Below are 23,689 nucleotides of genomic sequence, written 5' to 3' on the forward strand. Positions count from 1 at the left end.
ATGTGTTTATTATACTTAATTGATGAGTGGTTTGTTTATTTTATATAAGAATATTAAATTGTATACTTTTTTTTTATATAAATAAATAAGGAGTTTCTTATAATATATTTAAAAGCTTACAATTTTCGATACAAAAATTATTAAGAACATCATATATTAATTTATCATTAAATACCTTAAGAGATTAATAGGGCTTAAACACTAAATAATTTTTAGAATTATTAATTTTTTTCCTCTCTTTAAAAATTATCAAATTAGGTTTATTTAAGCTCAAGTAAAAAATTTTCAAGCCGGGCTTCGGACTTGCTTACTTGGATTTTAGAATTTTTTGTTCAAAACTAGTTAATTAAAATTTTTCGGACTTCAAACCTATTTTTAACCTATTTTATAACTTTAAAACATTTTTATAATGGTCAAACGACTATTTTCCACCCAAGGTTTGATGTTTTCTCAAGTTTCCACCCTTTAACTATGGAAACACCAAACACCCACCCACGGCCGGTTAGATTTAACAAAACCCTAACGGTGGTAAGGGTAAAATCGTTATTTTCGTTATAATATTAAAAATAAACTAAAATAGAATCTAATTTTGCCCCAACTAAAATTTTCCCCCAGCTAAGTTTTAAAAAATGGCAGTTTCACCCTAGGGTTTGGTTTTGAAATCTCCGGCGACCGTTTCGGCTCTATTGTCGACGACCTCTCCCTCCCGAAGCAGCCTCTCCTTCCGGCGAATGCTTTCCTCCCATTTGGAGGCTCGATCGGCTGAGAGAAAATTTTAGTTTTTAAAGTTTAGAGGGGCAAAAAGAGATAAAATTTTCAGGTGTTAGGGTTTTGTTAAATCTAACCGATCATGGGTGGGTGTTTGGTGTTTCCATAGTTAAAAGCGGGACATTTGAGAAAACATCAAACCTTGGGTGGGAAATAGTCGTTTGGCCTTTTATAATTTTGGAAACTTTACAAATACAATCATGTTCAATGCCCATTTTTTCAGGCACAATGATGCAACAACCTCTATTTTGGGTGTGTAGGAATCTTGGGTTCAATTGGTTTTGACGAAATAATAATAATAATAATTAGCAAGAAAGTTAATCATGAACCTTCTGTTTAACTTCCATGCTTTTCTTAGTTTTTTTTTTTTTTTAAATAGGGGATTATACTATTAAGTGCTGACTAAGATAAACTAGATCTAGAGAATATTTGCAAGGATAGTTATTAATATTTTATGATATATGATATATATATATTATATAATAGATAAAAAATAATATGTATCATAAGATATGTTAAATTAATATAATACGATAAATATATTATATGATATAATACATATTATTAACACGACTCAATATATTTTTATAGAGAAATTGATAATATAGTAGGATTACATATTTTTTAAAATTTAAGTATATTTATAATATTTTTTAAAATAATAACGTATTTATAAGATTTTTTATTATTTTATTAATATTTTATTTTTTAAAATAAAAATTAAGTTGCACATCCAAAGTCATAGAAGTGTCCTGACCTTTAGCTACTCTAATTCTTAAACAAGGCCTGGCAGATAGGGAGTTTTTCCCATGGTTGTTTGCTCTTGGATGGAATGTTTTGTTTTTTCTATTTTTATTTTTTAATAAAATATGATAGATTTCATTTTCATAATACGACAGTGTATTAAAGACTCGGATGATGGAGTTTCATCCCTTTTCTCTGCATCTGGAATTTGAACATGAGTCTGGGGTTCAGCAGCCTCTGGTTGTGCCTGGGATCATCATTGCCATGTTGGCTCGGGCTTTATGATGCGACAGCACCCACAAAAAATTTTAAGGGTCTATCAAATCTTAAATTTGAAACCGAATTTTTCAGACTGAATAATCAAACTTTAGATTTATCTAACTTAATTGACAGATATAAATACTTTATACATAATAATTTTCGAGGACAATAAAATTAACCAACAAAAATGCCAATAGGTTCATTTCAAGATTATTAAACACCTTCCTCAAATTGCCAATGTCTCTTTTAAAGATAGGCCAAAGGATTATTTCCTTTGTGAACTTTGATGAAAAGATAATCTTTCATCTTTTAAATTTGAAAAATTTAGTTTTAATTTATTATTCACATATATTGATGAATTTTGTTTTATTTTTTTTCAAAAGGATATGTTTTACCCTTTTGAGAAAAATTAAAACTCTATCACTATGACCCTTGAAAAAAATTTTAATCGCATCAAAATGAGAGAGTACAACCATGATGAAAAAAGAAAAACTAGATATTGTTACGATGAGATCTATCCTTAAAGCAATTACGATATTATCATAATGAGGAGAGACAGATGTGACATAATCACTAACGATGGTAAAAGAGACATTAACATTGCTAGATACCATATTTAACTTTTGAAAAATCAATTAAAGTCAAATTGAAAATGAATGACTAGTGATGAGAAGGGATGAAAGACAACTAATGATAAGAAGAGGAAAAAGATGAAAAATGAAAATAAAAAGAATAAAGTGGAAAAGAAAAAAAAAGAATTAAAAAAATTGAAACTGAAAGAACAAAAGAAATAAAAAAAAAAAGGGTTCATGCTGAATGACCTTCCTACATTTCCACAACAATTTTTACTAATAAAAATAAATGATATGTGAACAATTGTGTTTTTCAAATTTAAATGGTTAAAAATTATTGTTTCATCGAATCTCAGATGAGGAATAGTCATTTGGCTTTAACAATATATAAGCATATCTTAAATAATAAATATTTATTACTTTTAAAAAATCCTTGGGACATTTAAGAGTCAAACAAAATTTCAATTGGCAATGAAATTAGCCTATAATGAAAAAAAAATATATATGTTATAGCTAGATTATATTTATCTTGCAATAGTTATGGAGCCAAATAACTCAAACTCATAACTCCATTTGCCAAGGCCAAAATAAGCACAAAATAAGTCCATATATATAATTTGTAAATTAAGCCCATTTGATCAAATATCAAGAAATTCTTAATTAGATGTCACTCAAACCTAACAAACCTAACCTCATAATCAATCAACTAAGCCAAATCCATGCCCAAATAATCAAAACTCTTCAACCCCAAATCTTAAATCCATTTCTAAAACTCTTAGCAAAATCATCCAATCCACAAAATGCTTTTCGCCTCTACAATCTAATGCTCCACTACCCTTCTTCCTATAACCACTACACTTTCACTCATGCCCTAAATGCATGCACATTGGCCCACAATTTCCCCCCAAAAGGCCTTGAAATCCATGCCCATGTCATAAAAAATGGGCACTTCCATGATCTTTTCATCCAAAATGCATTGCTCCACTTTTATGTAACTCAACATGATGTTTTCTCAGCTCACAAAGTTTTTGATTCCATAAATTACCCTGATGTTGTTTCTTGGAGTAGTTTGATTTCTGGGTTTTCTAAATGTGGTTTCTTTAATGAAGCTATTGATTTGTTTTTGGATATGACTGTTAGGCCTAATTGTATTACTCTTGTTAGTGTCATGTCTGCATGTTGTGGTTTAAGGTCTTTGAAGCTTGGTAAAGCTGTCCATGGATATTGCTTGAGAAATGTGGATGGATTTAACATTGTTTGGGGAAATGCAATGCTGGATTTTTATGTGAGATGTGGGTCAATTTTGGCGGCAAAGTATCTGTTTGTGAAAATGCCTAAGAGAGATGTGGTTTCTTGGAGTATTTTGATTGGTGGGTATGCAGAAAGAGGGTATTGTGAAGAAGCCATAAGGGTTTTCCAAGAAATGGTGAAATCTAAAGAAGCTGAGCCTAATGAGGCCACAATTCTGAATGCATTATCAGCATGTTCATCGATTAGTTCTTTGAGTTTGGGCCAATTTGTGCATGGTTACATCAACACCAAAGCTGACCTTTTGGTGAGCATTGTTGTGATGAATTCTTTGACCAATATGTATGTTAAATGTGGAGAAATTGGGATGGCAATTGAGGTCTTTAATAAGATTAAGTACAAAGATGCCATCTCATGGAGTACTATCATTAACGGGTTGGCCTTGACCGGTCTTGCAAAACAAGCTTTGCAACTCTTCTCTTTAATACATGTCAATGGGATCCTTCCTGATGGTGTAACTTTCATTGGAGTTTTATCTGCATGTAGCCATGGAGGTCTTGTGGCTCAAGGGCTGATGGTTTTCAAGGCCATGTGGAGAATTCACAAGATTGTGCCCAAAATGGAGCATTGTGCATGCATAGTTGACATGTATGGGAGAGCAGGGCTTTTGGAGGAAGCTGAGGCTGTCATTAGGGAGATGTGTGTGGATGGACAGGAAAAGGAAGAGGGATTGATTTGGGGGGCTTTGTTGAATGCTTGCAGAAATCATGGAAATGAGGAAATGTTTGACAGAATTAAGCAAGAGGTTGAGAATGTGAAAGGAGTTCGTGTTGGAACTTTTGCATTGTTGTCAAACACTTATGTGAGTTTTGACAGGTGGGATGAGGCTAATAAGGTTAGAGATGAGATGAGAGTCATGGGGTTGAAGAAGAAGGCTGGTTGTAGTTGGATTGAAGTGAATCCATCAATCTCTTGAAAGATGATTATTAACTAATTTTATGTAACTTGATTTTGTGTAATTAGTCTTTTCTTTGTTTAATTATTGATGAATTAAAATAAAATTATTCTTTTAAAAAAGGTTTCAATGTGTTTTTAATAAAACTATTATAAGATGAGAACTTTAATAGTTAATAAAACTGGTAAAATTTTAAAATTTTAAAAAAGAAGATTTCAGTTCAAACTACTATTATTTTTGTGAAACTTTAATTTATTTGAAATAATAATTATTTTGATTTATCGATCTTATCAATACAAACAAAATTAAGTTTCTGATTATAAAAAAAAAAAAACTACAAGATTTATGAGAAAAACATATAACATTATTTGATATCTATTCAATAAATTATCACCCTAGCTAATAATTTTATCAATAAAAATTTAAGGTTCACTTTGAATTTAGATGAAGTCAATCTCATAAATTAATTAAACTTTCAGAAAACTAAAATATTTTATTAAAAAAAAAAAGAAATTCAAAAGTAGAATTTGTAAATTTTGCAAAAACACTCTCATCTAAGTTTATACAGACATAAACACACTTTTGGTCGTCATTAACCAAACCACTTCACCTCTTATTGAGTTCAGTTTCAGTTTCTGTTGCTCTTTTCCTCGTACTCTTTACCAGATGCTAAAACTCAAACCCATGTCTTCTCTTCCTCTCTCTCACTTCAAACCCTTCGTCTTTTCTCTCTTTTCTTCACAACCCAGAACCCTTTTTGCCTCTACAATTCTTAAACCTATTTCATTCTGTCTTTCAACCTCAGCAGTTTTACCTCAATTTCAATCACAACAATGTAACTCTACTGTCAGCGTTGAACCTCATCATCTTTCTTGTTGTTTGCCACACCGAAAGGGCCTTAAAATTGCTGTTCTTGTAAGTGGGGGTGTTGATAGCAGTGTTGCGCTTAGGCTTCTCCATGCTGCTGGCCATTCCTGCACTGCCTTTTATCTCAAAATCTGGTTTCAAGTATGCTTCTTTTAATTATATTTTAATGTGTTTTTTCTGACAAATAAAAAAGATGGCATTTTTAGATTCGGTAAAAAAACTGAAGAAAAAAAAAGGTTATAATTTTTTTGGGGGATTTTTTTTTGCGCTTTTTGTTCGAACTCAGTTTGGAAATATGATGGCCTTTTGAAGTTCAGGTAAAAATTAAAATTGACGTATTATTATTAAAAATTTGTGTTCTTCTTAATTTGCGGCTATAATCTTTCATGTTTTGGAGGAGTGTCAATTTGGTAAAAGCTGATTATACTAGAGCGTGGATGAGTTGATGTAGGTTTTATTTAGTTTTATTTTGGTGCTTAGTGTGTGATTTTTTGAATTTCTGGGTGCTCTATGGCTTCTGGTTCTTCCATATCCATAGTAAAGAAAATGAATCTTATTTTGAATTGTTTGAATTTTTGAGTGGCACTTCCTCTAATAGCTGTGAGAAATGTATTAGCTAGATAAATCTTGTTTTAAATGGACGGATTAGAGAATTTCTCATTTGCATATTTTGTGGTTCCCTTGTTTCTGATTTATCCGTTTGATGATCTCTGGAGTTCCATGCTTTGCCTAGAAATAAGATGAATCTGAAAGTAGAAGAATTTTGAGCCACTATTTTTTTTTCCTGCTTTTATGTTGAATTTCTTTTGCTAACATCATTGCCTTACTAATGACATGGGTATATGTGATGTTTGCATATAATATCTTGAATTGAGATAAGCTTGTCTTTTCATTCTGTTAGTCTATTAGACATTAGAACAAGCTGGTTCTGATTTGTGATTTGATGTAGGAAGACTTTGAGAACTTTTGGTCAGAATGCCCTTGGGAAGAAGATTTGAAGTATGCAAGAGCTGTTTGTGATCAGGTTACTTTTCTCAGTTGTAATTATTCTTCCATAAACTGTAACAATTGGGTTGTTTTGAAATATGATTATAATGAGTATTTAAAGGGTGTGTTTTTTATATGTCATTTTTTTTTCAAATAAAGCTTCTTTTTTTCATTGGCTTCAAACTACCTCCATAAAGTTCCCCTTGGCATGATTTTTTATTTATGATAGGCGAACTCTTGCCTTGATCTCCTTGGTATAGACTGTGTTGAAGGGACAACTTTGCACTGAAATTAAATGACGTTTGTTTTCAGGTTGATGTACCATTAGAGGTTGTGCATTTGACAGATGAATATTGGGAAAATGTGGTATGTATTGCTCACTTGATTGTAGAATTTTTAGATTATGTTTCACTCATTTTCCATATTATTCAGCCAGGAATCTTGTTTTCACTAATATTTTTCTTATGTAACATACATTATTTAACTCAAATCAATTTATTGCTGTTGGTCATCTTGCTTCTGTCACTGATGTCTTGTTGGATTACTGAAAGAGGTCATGAAATGAAGGTTAATTTTTGGTCATTGTAGTCATGAGAATTTCTGGTTATTCATGGTTCAGGTGTCCTATATTATTGAAGAATATCGATGCGGTCGAACTCCCAATCCTGATGTCCTTTGCAATACAAGAATAAAGTTTGGTATGCATTCTTCTGAACTTGGAGTATGCAACTGAATCCTATGTTATGTACCTTCTTTCTTTAATATTATGTCATTTTGAACCTTTCAGGTGCTTTCATGGATACCATCAACAGTTTGGAATTTGATTATGTTGCTTCTGGACATTATGCAAATGTTGTCCATTCAGCTGCAGATCAAATGGATGAACTTTCTGTCTTAGAGCTATCAAAAGACATGGTACCTATATGGATACAGATATATCCTATATTAAAAGTTCCTGTATGTTTTTTTTATGTTCACATATCTTTCCATATGCAGATTTGTGGAATGAGTGTTTTATTTTTAGGGAGAGGATTATGCTCTTGTTTTTGTATTTTCATGATATTTTGACCATAATAAACTTGCATAAAAAATTATCTTAGATTTTAAAAAACCTGAGGCACCTGAAGTTCTACACCCATCCTTATGGTTCTATGATTGGGCATAATTAACACTCTGAACTTAGTCCAAACTCCTTTGTTATCATAAAAGGCAAACTTGTTTTGAGATATTTTTAGTGACTTTGACAAGTGCAATGCATGCTTCTTCAGAAGGGTGGTAGCTACATTCTAAATCTTGGTGTTAGTGGATAATTTGAGGGTTTAGGTTGTGGTTGAAGCAGATTAAGAGTTAACAAGGGATAACACTGGTACCTTTCTGCTTGGTGGCATGTTTACTCCAGCTTACATAGTAACCAGCGCAATTGTTGGGCTATATTGCATCTTCAAAGCCAATTCATGCTGATGAATGTTTGCTGGTTATACCATCTCTATATACATTTATCAACGTCACTCATAGGCTGCAATATGAAAAAAAAAAGAATTTGATTGTATAATCTTATGATGCTCATCTATTCAGTATCGATGCCTGGGTTTCTCTGTTGTTTTGTACTGCATGGTTGTTGTTAACCTACTTAAAATTATTTATATTAATTTTTTTTAATCCACTATGAATTTTCTAATATCTGGTATTTAACAACAATTTTCTATTTTGTAGGTCAAGGATCAAACCTACTTCCTTTCACATCTCTCACAAGCCCAGCTTAAGCGGCTAATCTTCCCGCTAGGTTCTATGCAAAAGGTTTGTTAGACCTAATTTCTTTGTCGTAGAAACTTTCACTGGAGCATGCTACGTTTGGCGTGTTATTTGCATTAAACTCTTGTATACATTGTACCATATTATCTGCAGAATGAAGTTCGCAAGCTTGCTACAAAATTTGATCTACCTAATAAAGATAGAAAGGATTCTCAAGGGATATGCTTCCTTGGCAAGGTATGTTTTCTGAAACAATTGCCTTTATCCCTATTTTTTAATACTTTAAAGCTATTTTTTCTTCTAATATTTATCATTTTTTGGCCAAATGTATGTAATTCCATGGGTTGTGAATGCTAAGTGGGAAAAACTTCAGAATATTATCTAATATCTCTTATTAATTTCAACGTTAACATCTTTTTTCTTTTTTTGTTTCGATTTTTTAAGAGGTTTGTTATGGTTCTTAAACTCGGTTTTTGGTCAGCTTTTAATTTTTCACTGTCTCTTCCTGCAATTAATTTGGGACAGATAAAATTTAGTGAATTTGTTTCAAGACATATTGGAGAGATGGAAGGTGTCATGTTGGAAGCTGAGACGGGAGATTTCTTAGGTAAACATCGGGGATTTTGGTTCTACACCATCGGTCAACGCCAAGGTCTACGCCTCCCTGGAGGACCCTGGTATTTTTACACTCTTTCCTGTTGCAATAGCAAATAATTTTTTAGTTAATTCTATCAGTACCATATGATCTAGATATGTTCCTCTATAATGTCATTGGGCTAATAACAGCTATGACGAGTATCTTTTGAACTTTTAAGTTTTGACAACTCCATATACTCGGAGATGCATCTTGTGAACTTCTCCTTCAGCCATGGTCAATTCGATTTGGGGCCTACCTTTTTGCCCCCTGTTCTTTGATCGCCTTGCTTAAGGATTTATGCTTTTACATATTTTGCAGGTATGTTGTTGAGAAAGATGTTAAGAAAAATGTAGTGTTTGTGTCAAGAAATTATTTTTCATTTGACAAAAAAAGGCGACTGTTTCGTGTTGGCTCCTTGAGATGGTTCAGTGGATCGCCTCCAGAGGATATCAATCAGCTTCAATGTAAGGTAGAAAAAACACTTCCCATAGTTTTCTTTTTTGTAATAACCCAGAAATGCCCTGACCTTGCTTTGTAAACATGAGCTTGAAACTGGAGCCTTCGCCAAACCTTACAATCTTTGGGAAACTTGTAGGTTTTCCATGAGGGGACTTGAACCTCCGGTTTCTGCGAGAGCTAACCACCAGCCTGATACTTTTTTTGGCCCAAGTCATAAATCTCACTTTGTCCTGGAACTTTTCAGGTCAGACACGGCCCTGGATTTTACAATTGCAGTTTGACAATAGAACAAAGTGAAGATGGTCACGGTGACATTGCAGTTGTCCACTTATCCGAAGACGATCAAGGTCTGGCAGCAGGGCAGTTTGCAGCCTTCTACCAGGGAAGAAAATGCTTGGGCTCTGGTATAATTCTGGAGTCCTGGGATGACCAGGGCTTTCCAGTATGTGAAAAAGCTCTTGAGATTGCCAGAATGGAAGATAAATCAAAGATTGGAAAACCAGTTAAGATTAAGGTAAAACCGGAGACTCCTACGAAGGTGGCATCCAATCATGAAGGTCTCAGAACTAACAGAAATGATGAAGACGCACAAAACGTGTTCGCGGAGAAACGAAAAGAGGGTTCCAAAGAAGAATCAATGCCTCGATTGCCAATGAATTGGCTCCAAAAGCTTAGAGAAAGGCTATCTAGACTACTGTGATTTCCAGGATTCAGCTTTGTTTTCCTTTATTTTTTGCATGTATGTATTTTTACCATGAAATTAGTCGTCTATTGATTTAAGAATGATTATTATTTTTAGTAATAATATATTTTAAAACTTTTTAATTTGTTAAGGGGTTAACTATTACAATTCTTGAACATAAAATTGATATGTCCATCATTCGATCACAACTGTACTTAACAAAATAGTATTTGGGTGTAAATGTGGGTTTCCTAAAATTAGAGGGGCAAGTTTGAAATTGAATTAATTAAAGTAATTTAATTTTGGTTTCTTGATTCTTGATTCAAACTTACCGAAATGACAATGATATCCTCATCATTGTTCAAAAGCCCTAAATTACCCTGAAAAATTATAAAATGAAGCGGATAAACCTCTCTTGGGCTAAAACCATCGTTCTCTCCCGCTCTCACAAAATGGCGGCAGTAGCTGCAAGTGCCGCTGCTTCAGCTACAGGGAAGCTATATTCTTCTACAAACGCAACGACGAGATCACTCTCTCTTATATATCCGATTCCTAATTATAAGAAACTTTCATTTTCTTCTTCTGCGTTAATTCTCCGCTCTTTATCTCTTCCATTTTTCTCTCACTTTCCTCACCGCCAGTACTCTCTCTCTTCCTTCCCACTCCCTCTCCTCTCCTCTTCTCCCTCAAACGCTGCCGTTTTCGACGATGGAGCAGAAGAGGAATTCGAGGAAGATTTAGATGATGGCCAAGAGTATGGCGATGGAAATTATGATGAGGATGAGGATAAAGGTGATGAATCTGATGGTCGGAATAACGCTTTTGACGTCGACGCGCTTGAGCGGGAGGCTAAGGACGCTGTTCGCGAGTTTTCTAGCTCTTTGTCTCGCCAGTTAACTATCGGTGCGGGCCTTCAGAAAATTTCTTTCTTTTAAAAAATTAGCAAATTTAGAAGTGATTGTTAGAAAATTTTCGTTTTGATTTTCTGTAAGTTAGATTTTTAGTTCATATATGTTCATATTTCCAAGAAAAATCAATATATTAATGCTTCATTGAATGAAAAATACATTGAGAATAAAAAAATTGAATAGCTTATATATATACATATATAGAAATTATTCACTGCTTTGACATTCGAAAAGCTCTTTTGATTAGTAGATAAAGGGATCAAATCGGTACTGGAGCACTCTTGAACACATTATTAAGACATCGTGTAACTGTTCTCGATTGCCTTCTGATTTCAGAAGACGAGGAGGATGATCGAAAAAAATCTGGCCGAAAGCAGAAGCGTCGTCAAAGCACAACTGGAAATGTTAGTAATCACATTTTCATGAGATATAGTTTGTTTTATTTGTATGTTTACATAATACTATTTTGAGAAATTGAGATGTAGAGCTCATTTATAGAACTGAGTTATATAATTTTACTATTTGAAGTCTGCCATCAACAGTTGCAATGACCTAACAAATTTCAGGTTCTTTTTATTTCCTTTTTCTAGACAGCATTTTTTATCAAGTTACTATGACTAATGTGTTGTAATAATGTGAATTGTGCTGTCTTTTGAGGAGAATATAATTTCATGGTTACTTTATGCTCTTGTTAAATTCCTTCTGCAGATCCCTGACCGTCTTCTACCGAGGGTTGCAATTGTTGGAAGGCCTAATGTTGGCAAATCAGCTCTGTTTAACCGTCTTGTTGGGGTGCTTATCTTCATTTTGTATTCTAATTAGTTCAACCATTGATCTTAATTCACTTTCCAATATTCTGGAATGTAATTTGAAACTTACAACTGTACTTTTTCCTGAGCTTTATATTGAGAAATTTTTTTTCTTCATTTAATATATATTTCAGGGTAACAAGGCCATTGTAGTGGATGAACCTGGGGTTACTAGGGATCGCCTGTATGGTAGATCCTTTTGGGGGGAGTATGAATTTATGGTGGTGGATACGGGAGGAGTTCTTACTGTTTCAAAATCACAGGTTAATGTTGTGGATGATTTGGCTATCACAACAACCATTGGTATGGATGGAATTCCGCTTGCTGCCAGGGAGGCAGCTGTTGCTAGGATGCCCTCAATGATTGAGAGACAAGCTACAGCAGCTGTAGAGGAATCATCTGTCATCATATTCCTTGTTGATGGCCAGGTGCAGTGTGTTATCTTGTAACTTGTGTGTAACAAATAGCTATTTTATGATTTTTAGTGTGCTTTAACTTTTTCACCTGGTTTGTTAAGAAGTTTCTCTTCCTAGATAGCAAAATATATTTCATTGTTTCATCATCAAGGGGTTTGGGAACCATGCAATATTTTGACATTGAAGTTAGTCTTATATTTATAAGTAGATAGCTTCTTGACAAGTTACTAAGTTTTTTGTGTGCCCTGCAATTTTAGCTTCCATTAAGCCATAGAAAGTGCATCCCTGGTGGAAAAAAGGAATGATCCACAAGGTCTAGTTGTTAAGGTTAAGCTCAATCTAAAAGCTTACTTTTCCAGATAAAGATCCAACAATAGATATGGTGGAATTAGATAATAAATGTAAATGGGATTATGGTTTCTTCCAGGATTTGTTTATGTAATATTTTAGTGCTCTGGTATAAACTTCACCATTTGAGTCAGTCTTCATCCTAGAACTGATATTTAAATGCCTAGTTATTTACAGGTGAACTTATGAAGCTCTTGAGAAGATGACTAGGGCTAACAATTTTATTTTAATGATTCTAAGCTATTCTATATATGACAAATGTGCAGGCAGGTCTAACAGCAGCTGATGTGGAGATATCAGATTGGTTACGTAAGCATTACATGGATAAGTATATCATTCTTGCTGTTAACAAGTGTGAATCTCCACGTAAAGGAATCATGCAAGTGTCGGAATTTTGGTCCTTGGGGTGAGATGCTTTTTCATTTTTCTTGAAAAATCTTGGCCTTAAATTGTGTGGCGAATGCTTGCTCATTATTTATCTGCAGAAGATCTCTCAATATATAATCAGGCCTGGACAAGAATTCAGGCTCAGTTTATGTGAGTTCTTTGGAAAATTTTCTAAAACTTGTGCCAAGTCAATTCAAGACTATGAACTCATAAATCCATTAATGGGTTTTACAGTTATGATACTCTATTTAGTGGATTTGTGCACTTTGAATTTGTATGCATTTTGATCTAATCTAGAGAGATTGAAATCTGAGATGACAAACAAGGAATCCTAATTCTTTAACTTTTTCCACTTCTTGCTGCAAACTGATTGGGTTCAGTGGATCAGATTTTAAAAATGCGTTGGACCTGGTTTATTCCTTTACATATCTTTCTTTATTAGTCTTGAACATTTTTTATTTCAACCAGGTTTTCACCGATTGCTATTTCTGCTATATCTGGAACTGGCACCGGAGAGCTTCTTGATCTTATTTGTTCAGGACTGGAAAAAATTGAGGTTTGTGGTTCTATATTTGGGTCTAGCATACATTTTCTTTGTACCATCAAATATCCCGTATTGTTCCTACATATTTTGATTATTGGCCATCAGCAAAATTATTTCCTAATGATTATGTTTGAAATATTATCCAATAGAAAGCCCATATCTACAACTCACAAGGTAATGCTGCACATATTCTAACTGTGGGACAGCATTTGTGGTAGAAATTATATCATGATTGACACTGAGTTTATACATTTTATTTATGAGTGTTATATCACTGCCAAGATGAGTCGTAGTCCCATAGTTAGGACTAGGAGTAGGACCATAGCAATCTTGACCATCATTAGTGTCTAAATTTTTTTCAACTAATCTTGCAACCTGCTTGAATCAATTTTATCTTTTTGTAGAGACACCTTGAGCAAATTCATATGCCATTTGTGATGTCAGAATTTGTTATTAGAGTTTTGATAATTCATTTTCCCCTTTCATGGCTAGCAACTTTGCACTTTGTTTAATTACTGAGTTAAGGTGGGTTCTATCTACCTCAGCTAGTTGGTTATCTTCAAGTTGTATAAAAGGTCTTATGATCAAATCCCTATGTCGTGTGATCTTCTTCAGTGTCTTCTATCTGATCTTGATAAGAGGATGTAGTTCTGATTTATAATTGTTAGAAATCTTGGGCCCTTTAACTTGGAATGTGGATCAACATCTTTATTAATTATGAGCTTTAGCATGTTTTGGGCTCCAATAGTTATAATAATTTACGCCAATCTAACTTGGATACCCATTACACAATATATCCTTTAACTTTTATTTTTCTTCCCAAAGTGGGATTTATATATTCCAATAATAATCTATGTTATACGTCCTCCTAGATAAGATGAGAATTTGTAGTGCATTATTTGTGTGTTTATACAGTTACAAGCCACTTATGAACATATCATATATTGTTTCAAATGTTGTTTAATGTTGCTTTCTATGACATGAAGATGTTCCAATTGCTGTTATAAACAAAACAGTTTTGAGCCTGTTCATTATCTATCATGACAATATTATGCATTCTTGTTACCATTTAGACTTCTCAAAATGCACCCTTCTAAATTGTAAAATTTACCTGCAAAATGCATGTCTGCATTTTTCTCTTATTCTCATAGAGTTTGGAATTAATAACTAGATGGTTTATAGTTTGTCGGTTGCAATCTATAGGATACAGGAAATCTCAATGAAGATGTGAATTATGTTCCTGCAATTGCGATTGTAGGCCGGCCGAATGTTGGTAAAAGTAGCATTTTGAATGCTTTGGTTGGAGAGGATAGAACAATTGTTAGCCCTATCAGTGGTACTACACGCGATGCTATTGATACTGAGTTTGCAGGACCTGATGGCCAGGTATAACTATGGAGTTTTTCATACCAATTTTTCATGTTAATTGATGATCATTTTTACTCCATTGTTTATTGATCTATAAAGGATTCATTCAGTTTGAGTAACTGTGAGCTTCAAAAAAGTTTCTTGTGAATCATTGCATATTATACGTGAGCTTTTAGACATAGTAAGGAGTATTCTCTCTGTTTGCAGGTTTTTCTAAATCAATGTTCAATATATTGTGTTTACTTTGCCTATAAACTATCTGCGTTATGTCATTTTGTGTTTGCTTTCTGGCACTTTGGTGATTCTCAGAAATTAAAAGTTGCTTCTTCCTTTTTTTTTTTGTGGTTTGGGGTCCCCAGAAGTTCCGGCTTATTGATACTGCAGGAATTAGAAGAAGGGCAGCCATAGCCTCATCAGGTAGTACCACGGAGGCTTTGTCAGTGAACCGAGCATTTCGTGCCATTCGCCGTTCTGATGTTGTTGCTCTTGTCATTGAGGCCATGGCTTGTATCACAGAACAGGTACTTCATCTGTGGCTATAATGAAGTCATACTATTTGTGATGTTTTCAAATTTTGGTTTCTGACTCGTGCAGTCAATGCCCTTTTAAGTAGGGTTTGGAGAGGACTAGGGATTCAGAAATTTCTTCTGCCTTCCCAATTACTTTACTTTTCCCCATTACGTGAAGTTGGCATATAAGATGTTGCGATTTGGAACCCCACAATTTGTGGGGTGGGGTATTCCCTCATGATATAGGGTAGCAGGGGGCTTTTTATATGCATATGAAATAAGATTGTTTGACTGATTAATATCAAATATAGCATTGTTATGTTTTTGACCCATTGATCAAATTGGCTCTTTTCTTTTCTTCAGTTATCTCTTTTAATAATGTTGTATTTTTTTTCCAATTGTCCTAGGATTGCAGGATTGCTGAAAGGATTGAAAAGGAAGGAAAGGGTTGTCTGATTGTTGTAAACAAATGGGACACCATACCAAATAAAAACCAGCAGACTGCAACATACTATGGGCAAGATGTTAGAGAAAAGCTTCGCGCGCTTGATTGGGCACCTATTGTTTATTCAACAGCAATAACTGGTCATAGTGTTGATAAGTATGTTCTGGACCTAATGGTATCACACACACACACACACACACACACATATATATATATATATTACTCTAAATGATTTACATGACAGTGTGGACTATTATTGCCAATCAGTTCTTTTCTTATTTGTATTGTAGTCCTGATAACCAAGTAAATATCTGGAGGAGAAAGATTCTTTCTTTTCTTGGTACTTCCAATTTGATTTGAAAACACTTTTTGATAAGATTATTTTAAATTAACTGATGCGCATCATGTTTTGTTTGATTGTTTCACCTTCACTTGAAGGAAAGAGCACCTGATTCTAAAAAATGATAAGTTTTGATTGTATAATTACTTGTACATGGAAATAAAAGAGAGACTAAGTATTAGCTTTTGTTTTGGGTTAGGATCATTGTAGCTGCTGGCGCAGTTGAAAAGGAGAGATCAAGAAGGCTAAGTACTGCAACATTAAATCAAGTGATACATGAAGCGCTAGCTTTTAAGTCACCTCCTAGGAGCAGAGGTGGCAGGAGAGGACGTATATATTACTGCACTCAGGTAGAATCTCAGACGAGGCCATGACTGATTATATTGTGATCATTTTGGGCTGTCTAAAAAAATTAGGTTTTACCCTGAAAAATCTTGTTCTTTATTAAAGTTTTACTAATGAGAGGTGTGATTTTCATTATGTGAAGAGCCAAAATAGCTTTTTTATTTTAAATTATATATTTTTATTTGCTTAACTCATTAGCATTTCCTTTTCTGCTACATTTCTCAATTTTGTTTTCAGCATTTTAATTAAATTTTCTTGGAGATGCACAGATCTGAATGTGATTACCTTTTGCAGGCTGCTATAAGGCCACCAACATTTGTTTTCTTTGTAAATGATGCAAAACTATTCCCTGAGACTTACCGGCGTTACATGGAAAAGCAACTTCGAAAAGATGCTGGATTTTCTGGTACGCCAATTCGACTTCTATGGAGGAGCAGAAGAAAAATGGTAAAAAATGAAGGTAAGTAAACAAGCCTTCCCCTCTCTTGTTGGAAGTCAATTCATTAAAATCCTTAATGCCATGTTAGCATAAAAACCAGACTTACATATAAGATGAATCCTTTTTCATTCAACTGTGTGATGACATGGTTTTCCTGGACCGGTATTCAGGTAGAACCGTGACAAAAACACGAGAGAACCTTGCAGCACATGATGGAAAGTTGGCATTAACGACATGATCATAAACAAGATTTGATTGTTTCAAAATTGAATTCGACTCTGTGTTAGAAGAATTTCTAGTTCTTTGAAGGTTTTGCAAGTGGCCGAAATGGATCCCGAGGCATCAAAGTTTAGTTGAAGAGGTAAATTAGTTTTTGGTTCGAAAGTCTTAATATTTTGTGTGTATTAGTGTATAGTATCTAGTTGTGACAATGAAATTTTGTGTGTTAGAATTAAATTTGAGGTGAATACTTTAGCGTAGAACATTTGCAACAATAATAATAAACAGATGTGTAGGATAATTAAAGTCATGTATCATTGATGATCTAGCACGTATAGTTTGATTCAAATAGTAAAATTAAACCAAATCGCCTAAAAATTAGAGTTTAATTTGATTTTGTTTAGGTTAAGAATTTTTTAAACTGTTTTTTTTACTTCAGATTAAAAATTTTTTAAATTTTTTCAAGTTTAGATTACGGTTTTTAGTTTAGGTTAAAAAAATTTCAAATTTTTTTTTATAGTTTGAGTTGTGGTTTGAACAGTTATTAGATTGAATTAAATCATAAACTGTATATTTTAACTATAAAACACTATATTTGACATAATTTCTTAATAAATAATTAAGTGTATTACTTGTTTTTTTCTTATTTATTTGGTTTTTTTTACATGCATATTGTATATATATTTTATATTTATTTTACATGTTTATATTACGTTCTAAAAAAGCTATAATTCGATTAATTTTATTAAATAATATATATTTAGAAGTGAATGATTTTAATTGATTCAAATTGTATTCTAAACTAGATTAAATCATATTTTTTTTATTTGATTTAATTTGATTTAAAACTTAAAACGGTCTAGTTTAATTTGAAAAATTTTTAAATTATTATTTTTAGTTTGTTTAAAAAAACTTTTAGACTATATTAAATCAAATCTTACACACCCCACCCTAAATGAGCATTTTATTTTAGAGTAGTGGCGCAGTTATTGACATAAATTGGTTGAACTTTTCAGAAAAAATAGATTTGGAGATTAATTCTATGAAAAACAAATCAGATAAATAATAATGGAACGTCGAACTTGCTATGTGCCACTGGATTTCCAATCTCTCATCCCTGTTTTTGTGTTGCTAGATTGGATAGGATAAAGCACACAGGAAGTTTGAATTTACAACGTTTTTCGGCGCAATTCACATGGGTCTATTTATTGTGCTTGTCGCATGGTCACCAACCCAATAAATAAATAAATGAAGTTTTGGCGTTGAACAAAAGACTAATAATTCAATAGAACGTATATTTTAGTGCAATATTAAGTGCATTTTTTGAGTGCGTGTGTGTATATATATATATATGTATTGTGTTATTATATAATTATGTATTATTTTATTTTTAATTTAAAATTATTTAATTATTTGATAATATATATTAAATATATATTTATTTATGTATTTAAAATATGTATGTATAATTTTATTGTATTTTTAAATAAAATCATCTATTTAAATATTTACTAGAGAATGTTACTAAAAGAATGACGACCAAATGATTATTTTTCATTTAAGTTCTGATGTGTTATCAAAGTTATAATCATGAATTTGAAAAACTTAAAATCTCATTCATAAGCCAACCCTCGTTAGAATTTTATTAGAGACAAAAGTAAAATCATTATTTTATTAACAATATTAAAAAATCTATAATTCATTATTTTTTTTCAAAGTTTTAAAAATTAATAATTTCACTTCTTCCTAAAGTTTTCTAACTTTCAAAAGTAACATTATCTCCTTCCCCCTCTCCCTCAAGACTTAGGGTTGATTTTTTAGACGCTCTTCTGTTATCGATGACGTCGCGTCAACCAACTATCTGTGATCACCATATCTTCGCTCTCTGATGCAAGAAAACTCGTCTTTGTTGATTTTGGACGAATCAACAAAGACAAACATCTTTATCAATTATTCTGGAATTAACCAAAGATGAGCGTTTTCATCAATTCTAGATGAAGATGCTCTTCTTCGTCTATGCTTCTGGAATCAACGAAGGCAAATCTTTATCGCATCTTTTAGAAGTGTTGGAGAGATAAAGAGTGGTCGGAGATTCGTGAGTCGAAGCATCATCTTCAGTGATCAAAGAGTTTTTGAAAAACAAACTTTCTTAATTTTAGGGGAAAAAATATTACTTTTAAAAGTTATAAAACTTTAAAGAGGGGTGAAGTTGTTTTTTTTTTCAAACGTTGGAGAAAAAATATAATGAATTTTATATTTTTTTAATATTATTGATAAAATGATTGTTTTACTCTTATCTCTTCTAATGACAATTGATTTATGGGTTGAATTTTAAATTTATCAAACTTTATGGGTATAACATTTGAACATATCAAAACTTGGGCCACGAAGGGCAGGTATAATATGTTATTTTGTACGAAATTTTTGTGGATATTAGGAATAGCGTCTAATTTATGAGCCCAATATTATTATAACAATAATAGATGTATAAAAGAGCATATAATGGTCCAACTAATTTTAGCTCTTGTATTCTTAATCCATCTCATGTAAATAAATTATTAATAAAATTATGTGTATAATTTATATATATAATTTTAAATATAAATAATAATATATTATTATATAATTATATATTATTTTATTTTTAATTTTTAATTATTCAGTCATATAATAATATATCATTGTTTATATATAAAAATTATACATAAAAGTTGTATACATAATATTAGACATAAATTATTTTAAATAAAACTATATATATTCATTTTGGATACAAAATATAAATATATATATATTATCACATAATTAATATAAATATATATATTTATATATTTAAAATAAATACATATACCTGACCGCTCTTCTCGCTCCTCACATGTTGCATCCTGTGCCAGAACTAACTTCGTATAAAGGTATAGCTTAATTAATGGAAAAAATGTCGTACCTACCTTTGTTTTTGCCCACATTTAATTCCTAGCCAATCGTTGCCACATTTGCAACTTGCATTCTTCCCCACCGGAGATTTTTTCTAGGCCAAAAGACTTGTTCCATCGAAGATTAGGTGTAATTTCAAATTCAAATTTTTTAATTTTTAAAATTTTAAACTCTTATTTATGAATAAAATTATGTAGAAGAACTTAGTTAAAATCAAAAGTAAAAATATTATTTAATAAAAAAATTTAAAAGTTTAAGTTTTCTTATTTCTCCATTTCCCTAGTTTGAAAATTAATAAATTTTTGATATCTAAAGTTTGAGAAATGATAATTTTTTTTTTTAGATTTTAAAACCGTCATCAGAGACAACAAAATTCATCATCTTCGATCGTGTTGGCTCTCCCTCCTTCTTTATCTCTTTTTGCCGATCAAATCTCACCCACCGATGACACTTATTTCCTTTGACAAAGATGAAATAATCTTTGTCAAAGTGTTTTTGTCTTAGATAAAGACGATTTTATCTTCATTTAAGACAAAGATACTCTGACAAAGATGATTTCGTTTTCATTGGAGAAAATCAATATTTTAGATGGGTGGAAACAAATCGATAAAAGGAGATAAACTAGGAGAAAGAGGTAATGCGGTCAGAGACGATAAACTTCACTATCTTTGGCAACGTTTTAAAAACCCAAGAGAGAAAATTATCACTTTTTAAGCTTTCAATAGAGAGAAATGTAATATTTTCAAATTGAGAGAAATGTAATAAAAAATTAGTTTTTAAAATTTTTTAATTAAATGATAATTTTACTCTTAATAATAATTAAATTTTTAAACAAAATTTTGCTTATAAATAAAAGTTTAAGTTTTTAAAAGTTAAAAAGTATGAGTTTACGATTACACTTATTCTTGGGTGAGAGCGAGTCTTTTGGCCCTTTTGCTATGATTATAAAATACGTCAATAAAAAGACAGAAAAACAACAATAATTCTGTCATACTATCGTGTATACAATAAAATGCAACACATTTTCTCCCTAAGGCTTAGTCTTAAAATAATTTTTATATAAATAATATTTTTTTCACATAAAATCAAATATAAATAATATTTTCTCACTTAACATTAAATTCTGTTAATAAAAACAACATAATTAAAAAATAAAATTATCATTTTATTTTTACTATTTTATTTTATAAAATTATCATATAACTCAAAATTAACAAAAAATTATAAGTTAATAAAAACAACAATAATTCTTCTCTTCATTTAAATAAAGGTATTTTTGTCTTATAATTATAGATGATAGGGTCAATTATGGTGTCCCATCTTCATAAATATCATTAGCACATCTAACTTAATAATTTTAAATGGGTATCAAATCCATCCCAAAATTTTAAAATCTCATTATATGACTCCAAAACAATAAATTTGCCCAACCCCTACCAAATTATTTTGTTTTTTTGTTCAATGCATTAATAAGTGAAGTTAATTTAGGAAAATGTCCAAGTGCTAAGAATGTAATGTCTAAAATGCCGGATGTAGTCGGACTTTCTCAACAGCCAAATAACTATTTCCCCCCTAAGGTTTGGTGCAAACTTAATTTTTCACTCAATAACTATTAAAAATCTAAATATCTATCATTTTTTTTAAGTTTCATTGTTATTGTTAGGGATAAACTCATCATTTAATAAAAATATTTGAAAAAATTATAAACTCATCATATTTTCTCTTCAGATTTAAAAACTAATAATTTTTCCTTCACCTTTTCCTCACCCAAAGTTTGAAAAATCACTATTTTTCCCAAAGGATTGTATTTTATCCCTTACTGCTTCTCTAACGATTAGAATTGACCAATTTTCTCCCTCTCATCTCTTGGACGAAGATGAATTATCGGTTAGCAAAAAGTCAATTGACGATTCATCAACAATGATCTAAGGGACACACAAATTTGTGCATCACACAGATTGGTCGGATAAACGCTTAAACTCTTTGTCAGATTAATTTGCTTTTTGGGGGGGGGGGGTGTTTGGCCTTTCTGATCAATGGTTTTCATGAAAACCCTGTGATGAAACGTCAATTAGACATGCTCTTTTTATTTAATTTTTTAGCCCAGTTACAACAACTTCATTAAAACACATGTTCTATGATTTCAAGATTCAATGGTTTAATATTTATTCGCCCAATTTTCTGCTGGACCGAAAAAAAAAAAAGTGTCGGTCGGTCAATCTTAGAATTTGCAACATTTTCAATTAATAATTGCTTTCATTAAATTTATATTTTTAGAGAAACTTTTTGTCCCATTATGTTAAAATATATCTTGTTAATAAAAGTATTATTTTCCCGTCTTATATTGTTTATAAAATCAAAAAATTCCATTAGTTAAATAATTTCAAACAATTATTAAATTCGTGAGTTATTCTTATAAATAAAATATCATGAATATATATATATCATTAAAATTATATTTATATATATTTTTTATACATAATTTAAATACACGTATAATATATTATCATATAATTAAGTGATTTTAAATTAAATATAAAATAATATTCAATCACATAATGACATATTCTCTGTGTACATAAATTATGTACAAAAAATTATTATACACGTATAACATTGCTATATCCATATAAAAACTCTCATACAACATCATTACCATAATTTATTATCTATTCATTGATAGATGTGGAACAGAAAAATTACTTATATATATATACCTATTTTAGATATACAAATAAATACATATTTATATGTGTTATCATGTGATTAAGTGATTTTGAATTAAAGATAAAACAATATTAAATCACATAATAATATATATATATATATATATATTTATTTATTTATTTATTTATTTATGTATTTAAAAATACGTATATTTAGAATTGCTTATTAAAAAATTAAGTAGAAATATGTTAGAATAAATGATGCAATAGTAGAATAATACATTTAGAAACAAATCCCTCACCTAAATTTGAGGATGGTGTCAACTTCATTCTTTTCAAAGGAAATAAAAAATGTAGATGCCACATCCCATTAGAAGAAAAACGATGATATTCGAACCCATTTCGAATATATAAAGAAGTACACATTTAATGTATATTATCATATGATTGAGTGTTATTTTATATTTAATTTAAAATTATTAATTATTTAATGATACACATTAAATATATATTCATTTGTATATTTAAAATATGTATGTATAATTTTATTGTTAAAATGATGAAATATTTTAGTTTCAGTCTCTATACCCAAGTTGTTATTCTCACATGTTTGTCAATTATGAAAGGGCAGTTTCCAATTTAATGCAAATTCTAATAGAGAATAAGAAAGTTACTTTTCAAAGTTAAGGTTAAGATCGAAATACGAGTTTTTAATATGTAAAAACATTTACACTAGTAATAATGACAATTGGAATGGGTGTAATTCTTTTATATCCGCTATGTAAAATAATGAATAGTAGTGATGATAGTTAGTATATGACTTTTTGTGAAAGAATTGAACTTGAATATATTTTTAACGCGGTTCAAGTCCATTACTTAGAAGCCTACATTTGAAGTTATGCTATTCATATATCTAAAAAGAATTATGATAAAATATCCATAATTGTTACATAAAGAGTTATTTGGATTCCCTAGAGGTCCTCCACCACCCCCCCCCCCCCCCTCACAATTGTTAAATTTAACAGAACTCTAACCCCTAAAAAATTAATCTTATTTCTCCCCTAAAAGTTTTAAAACTAA

The 23,689-nt window shown here is 31.3% G+C and overlaps 3 protein-coding genes across 3 annotated transcripts; all 3 read left to right on the plus strand.

Moving 5' to 3' along the window:
* Positions 1 to 3,168: 3,168 nt before the first annotated feature.
* LOC123208583 (pentatricopeptide repeat-containing protein At1g08070, chloroplastic-like) lies at positions 3,169 to 4,569 on the plus strand. The gene has a single exon (XM_044626119.1). The coding sequence runs from the start codon at positions 3,169 to 3,171 to the stop codon at positions 4,567 to 4,569; it is 1,401 nt and encodes a 466-aa protein (XP_044482054.1).
* Positions 4,570 to 5,133: 564 nt separating this feature from the next.
* LOC123201437 (tRNA-specific 2-thiouridylase MnmA) lies at positions 5,134 to 10,083 on the plus strand. The gene is made up of 10 exons (XM_044616950.1): positions 5,134 to 5,556; positions 6,365 to 6,439; positions 6,715 to 6,768; positions 7,022 to 7,100; positions 7,190 to 7,317; positions 8,116 to 8,199; positions 8,308 to 8,391; positions 8,680 to 8,831; positions 9,110 to 9,260; positions 9,495 to 10,083. Exons 1-10 carry the CDS (start codon positions 5,215 to 5,217, stop codon positions 9,948 to 9,950), a joined length of 1,605 nt encoding a protein of 534 aa, XP_044472885.1. The 5' UTR covers positions 5,134 to 5,214; the 3' UTR covers positions 9,951 to 10,083.
* A 254-nt stretch (positions 10,084 to 10,337) lies between these two features.
* On the plus strand, positions 10,338 to 17,319 carry LOC123209732 (GTPase Der). The gene is made up of 12 exons (XM_044627862.1): positions 10,338 to 10,835; positions 11,177 to 11,244; positions 11,549 to 11,632; positions 11,784 to 12,077; positions 12,680 to 12,819; positions 13,269 to 13,356; positions 14,548 to 14,730; positions 15,072 to 15,233; positions 15,629 to 15,822; positions 16,206 to 16,356; positions 16,646 to 16,811; positions 16,961 to 17,319. The coding sequence occupies exons 1-12, from the start codon at positions 10,385 to 10,387 to the stop codon at positions 17,026 to 17,028; spliced, it is 2,049 nt and encodes a 682-aa protein (XP_044483797.1). The 5' UTR covers positions 10,338 to 10,384; the 3' UTR covers positions 17,029 to 17,319.
* Positions 17,320 to 23,689: the final 6,370 nt, after the last annotated feature.

This window comes from Mangifera indica, chromosome 2, assembly GCF_011075055.1.
Source record: "Mangifera indica cultivar Alphonso chromosome 2, CATAS_Mindica_2.1, whole genome shotgun sequence".
Taxonomy (NCBI): Eukaryota; Viridiplantae; Streptophyta; class Magnoliopsida; order Sapindales; family Anacardiaceae; genus Mangifera; species Mangifera indica.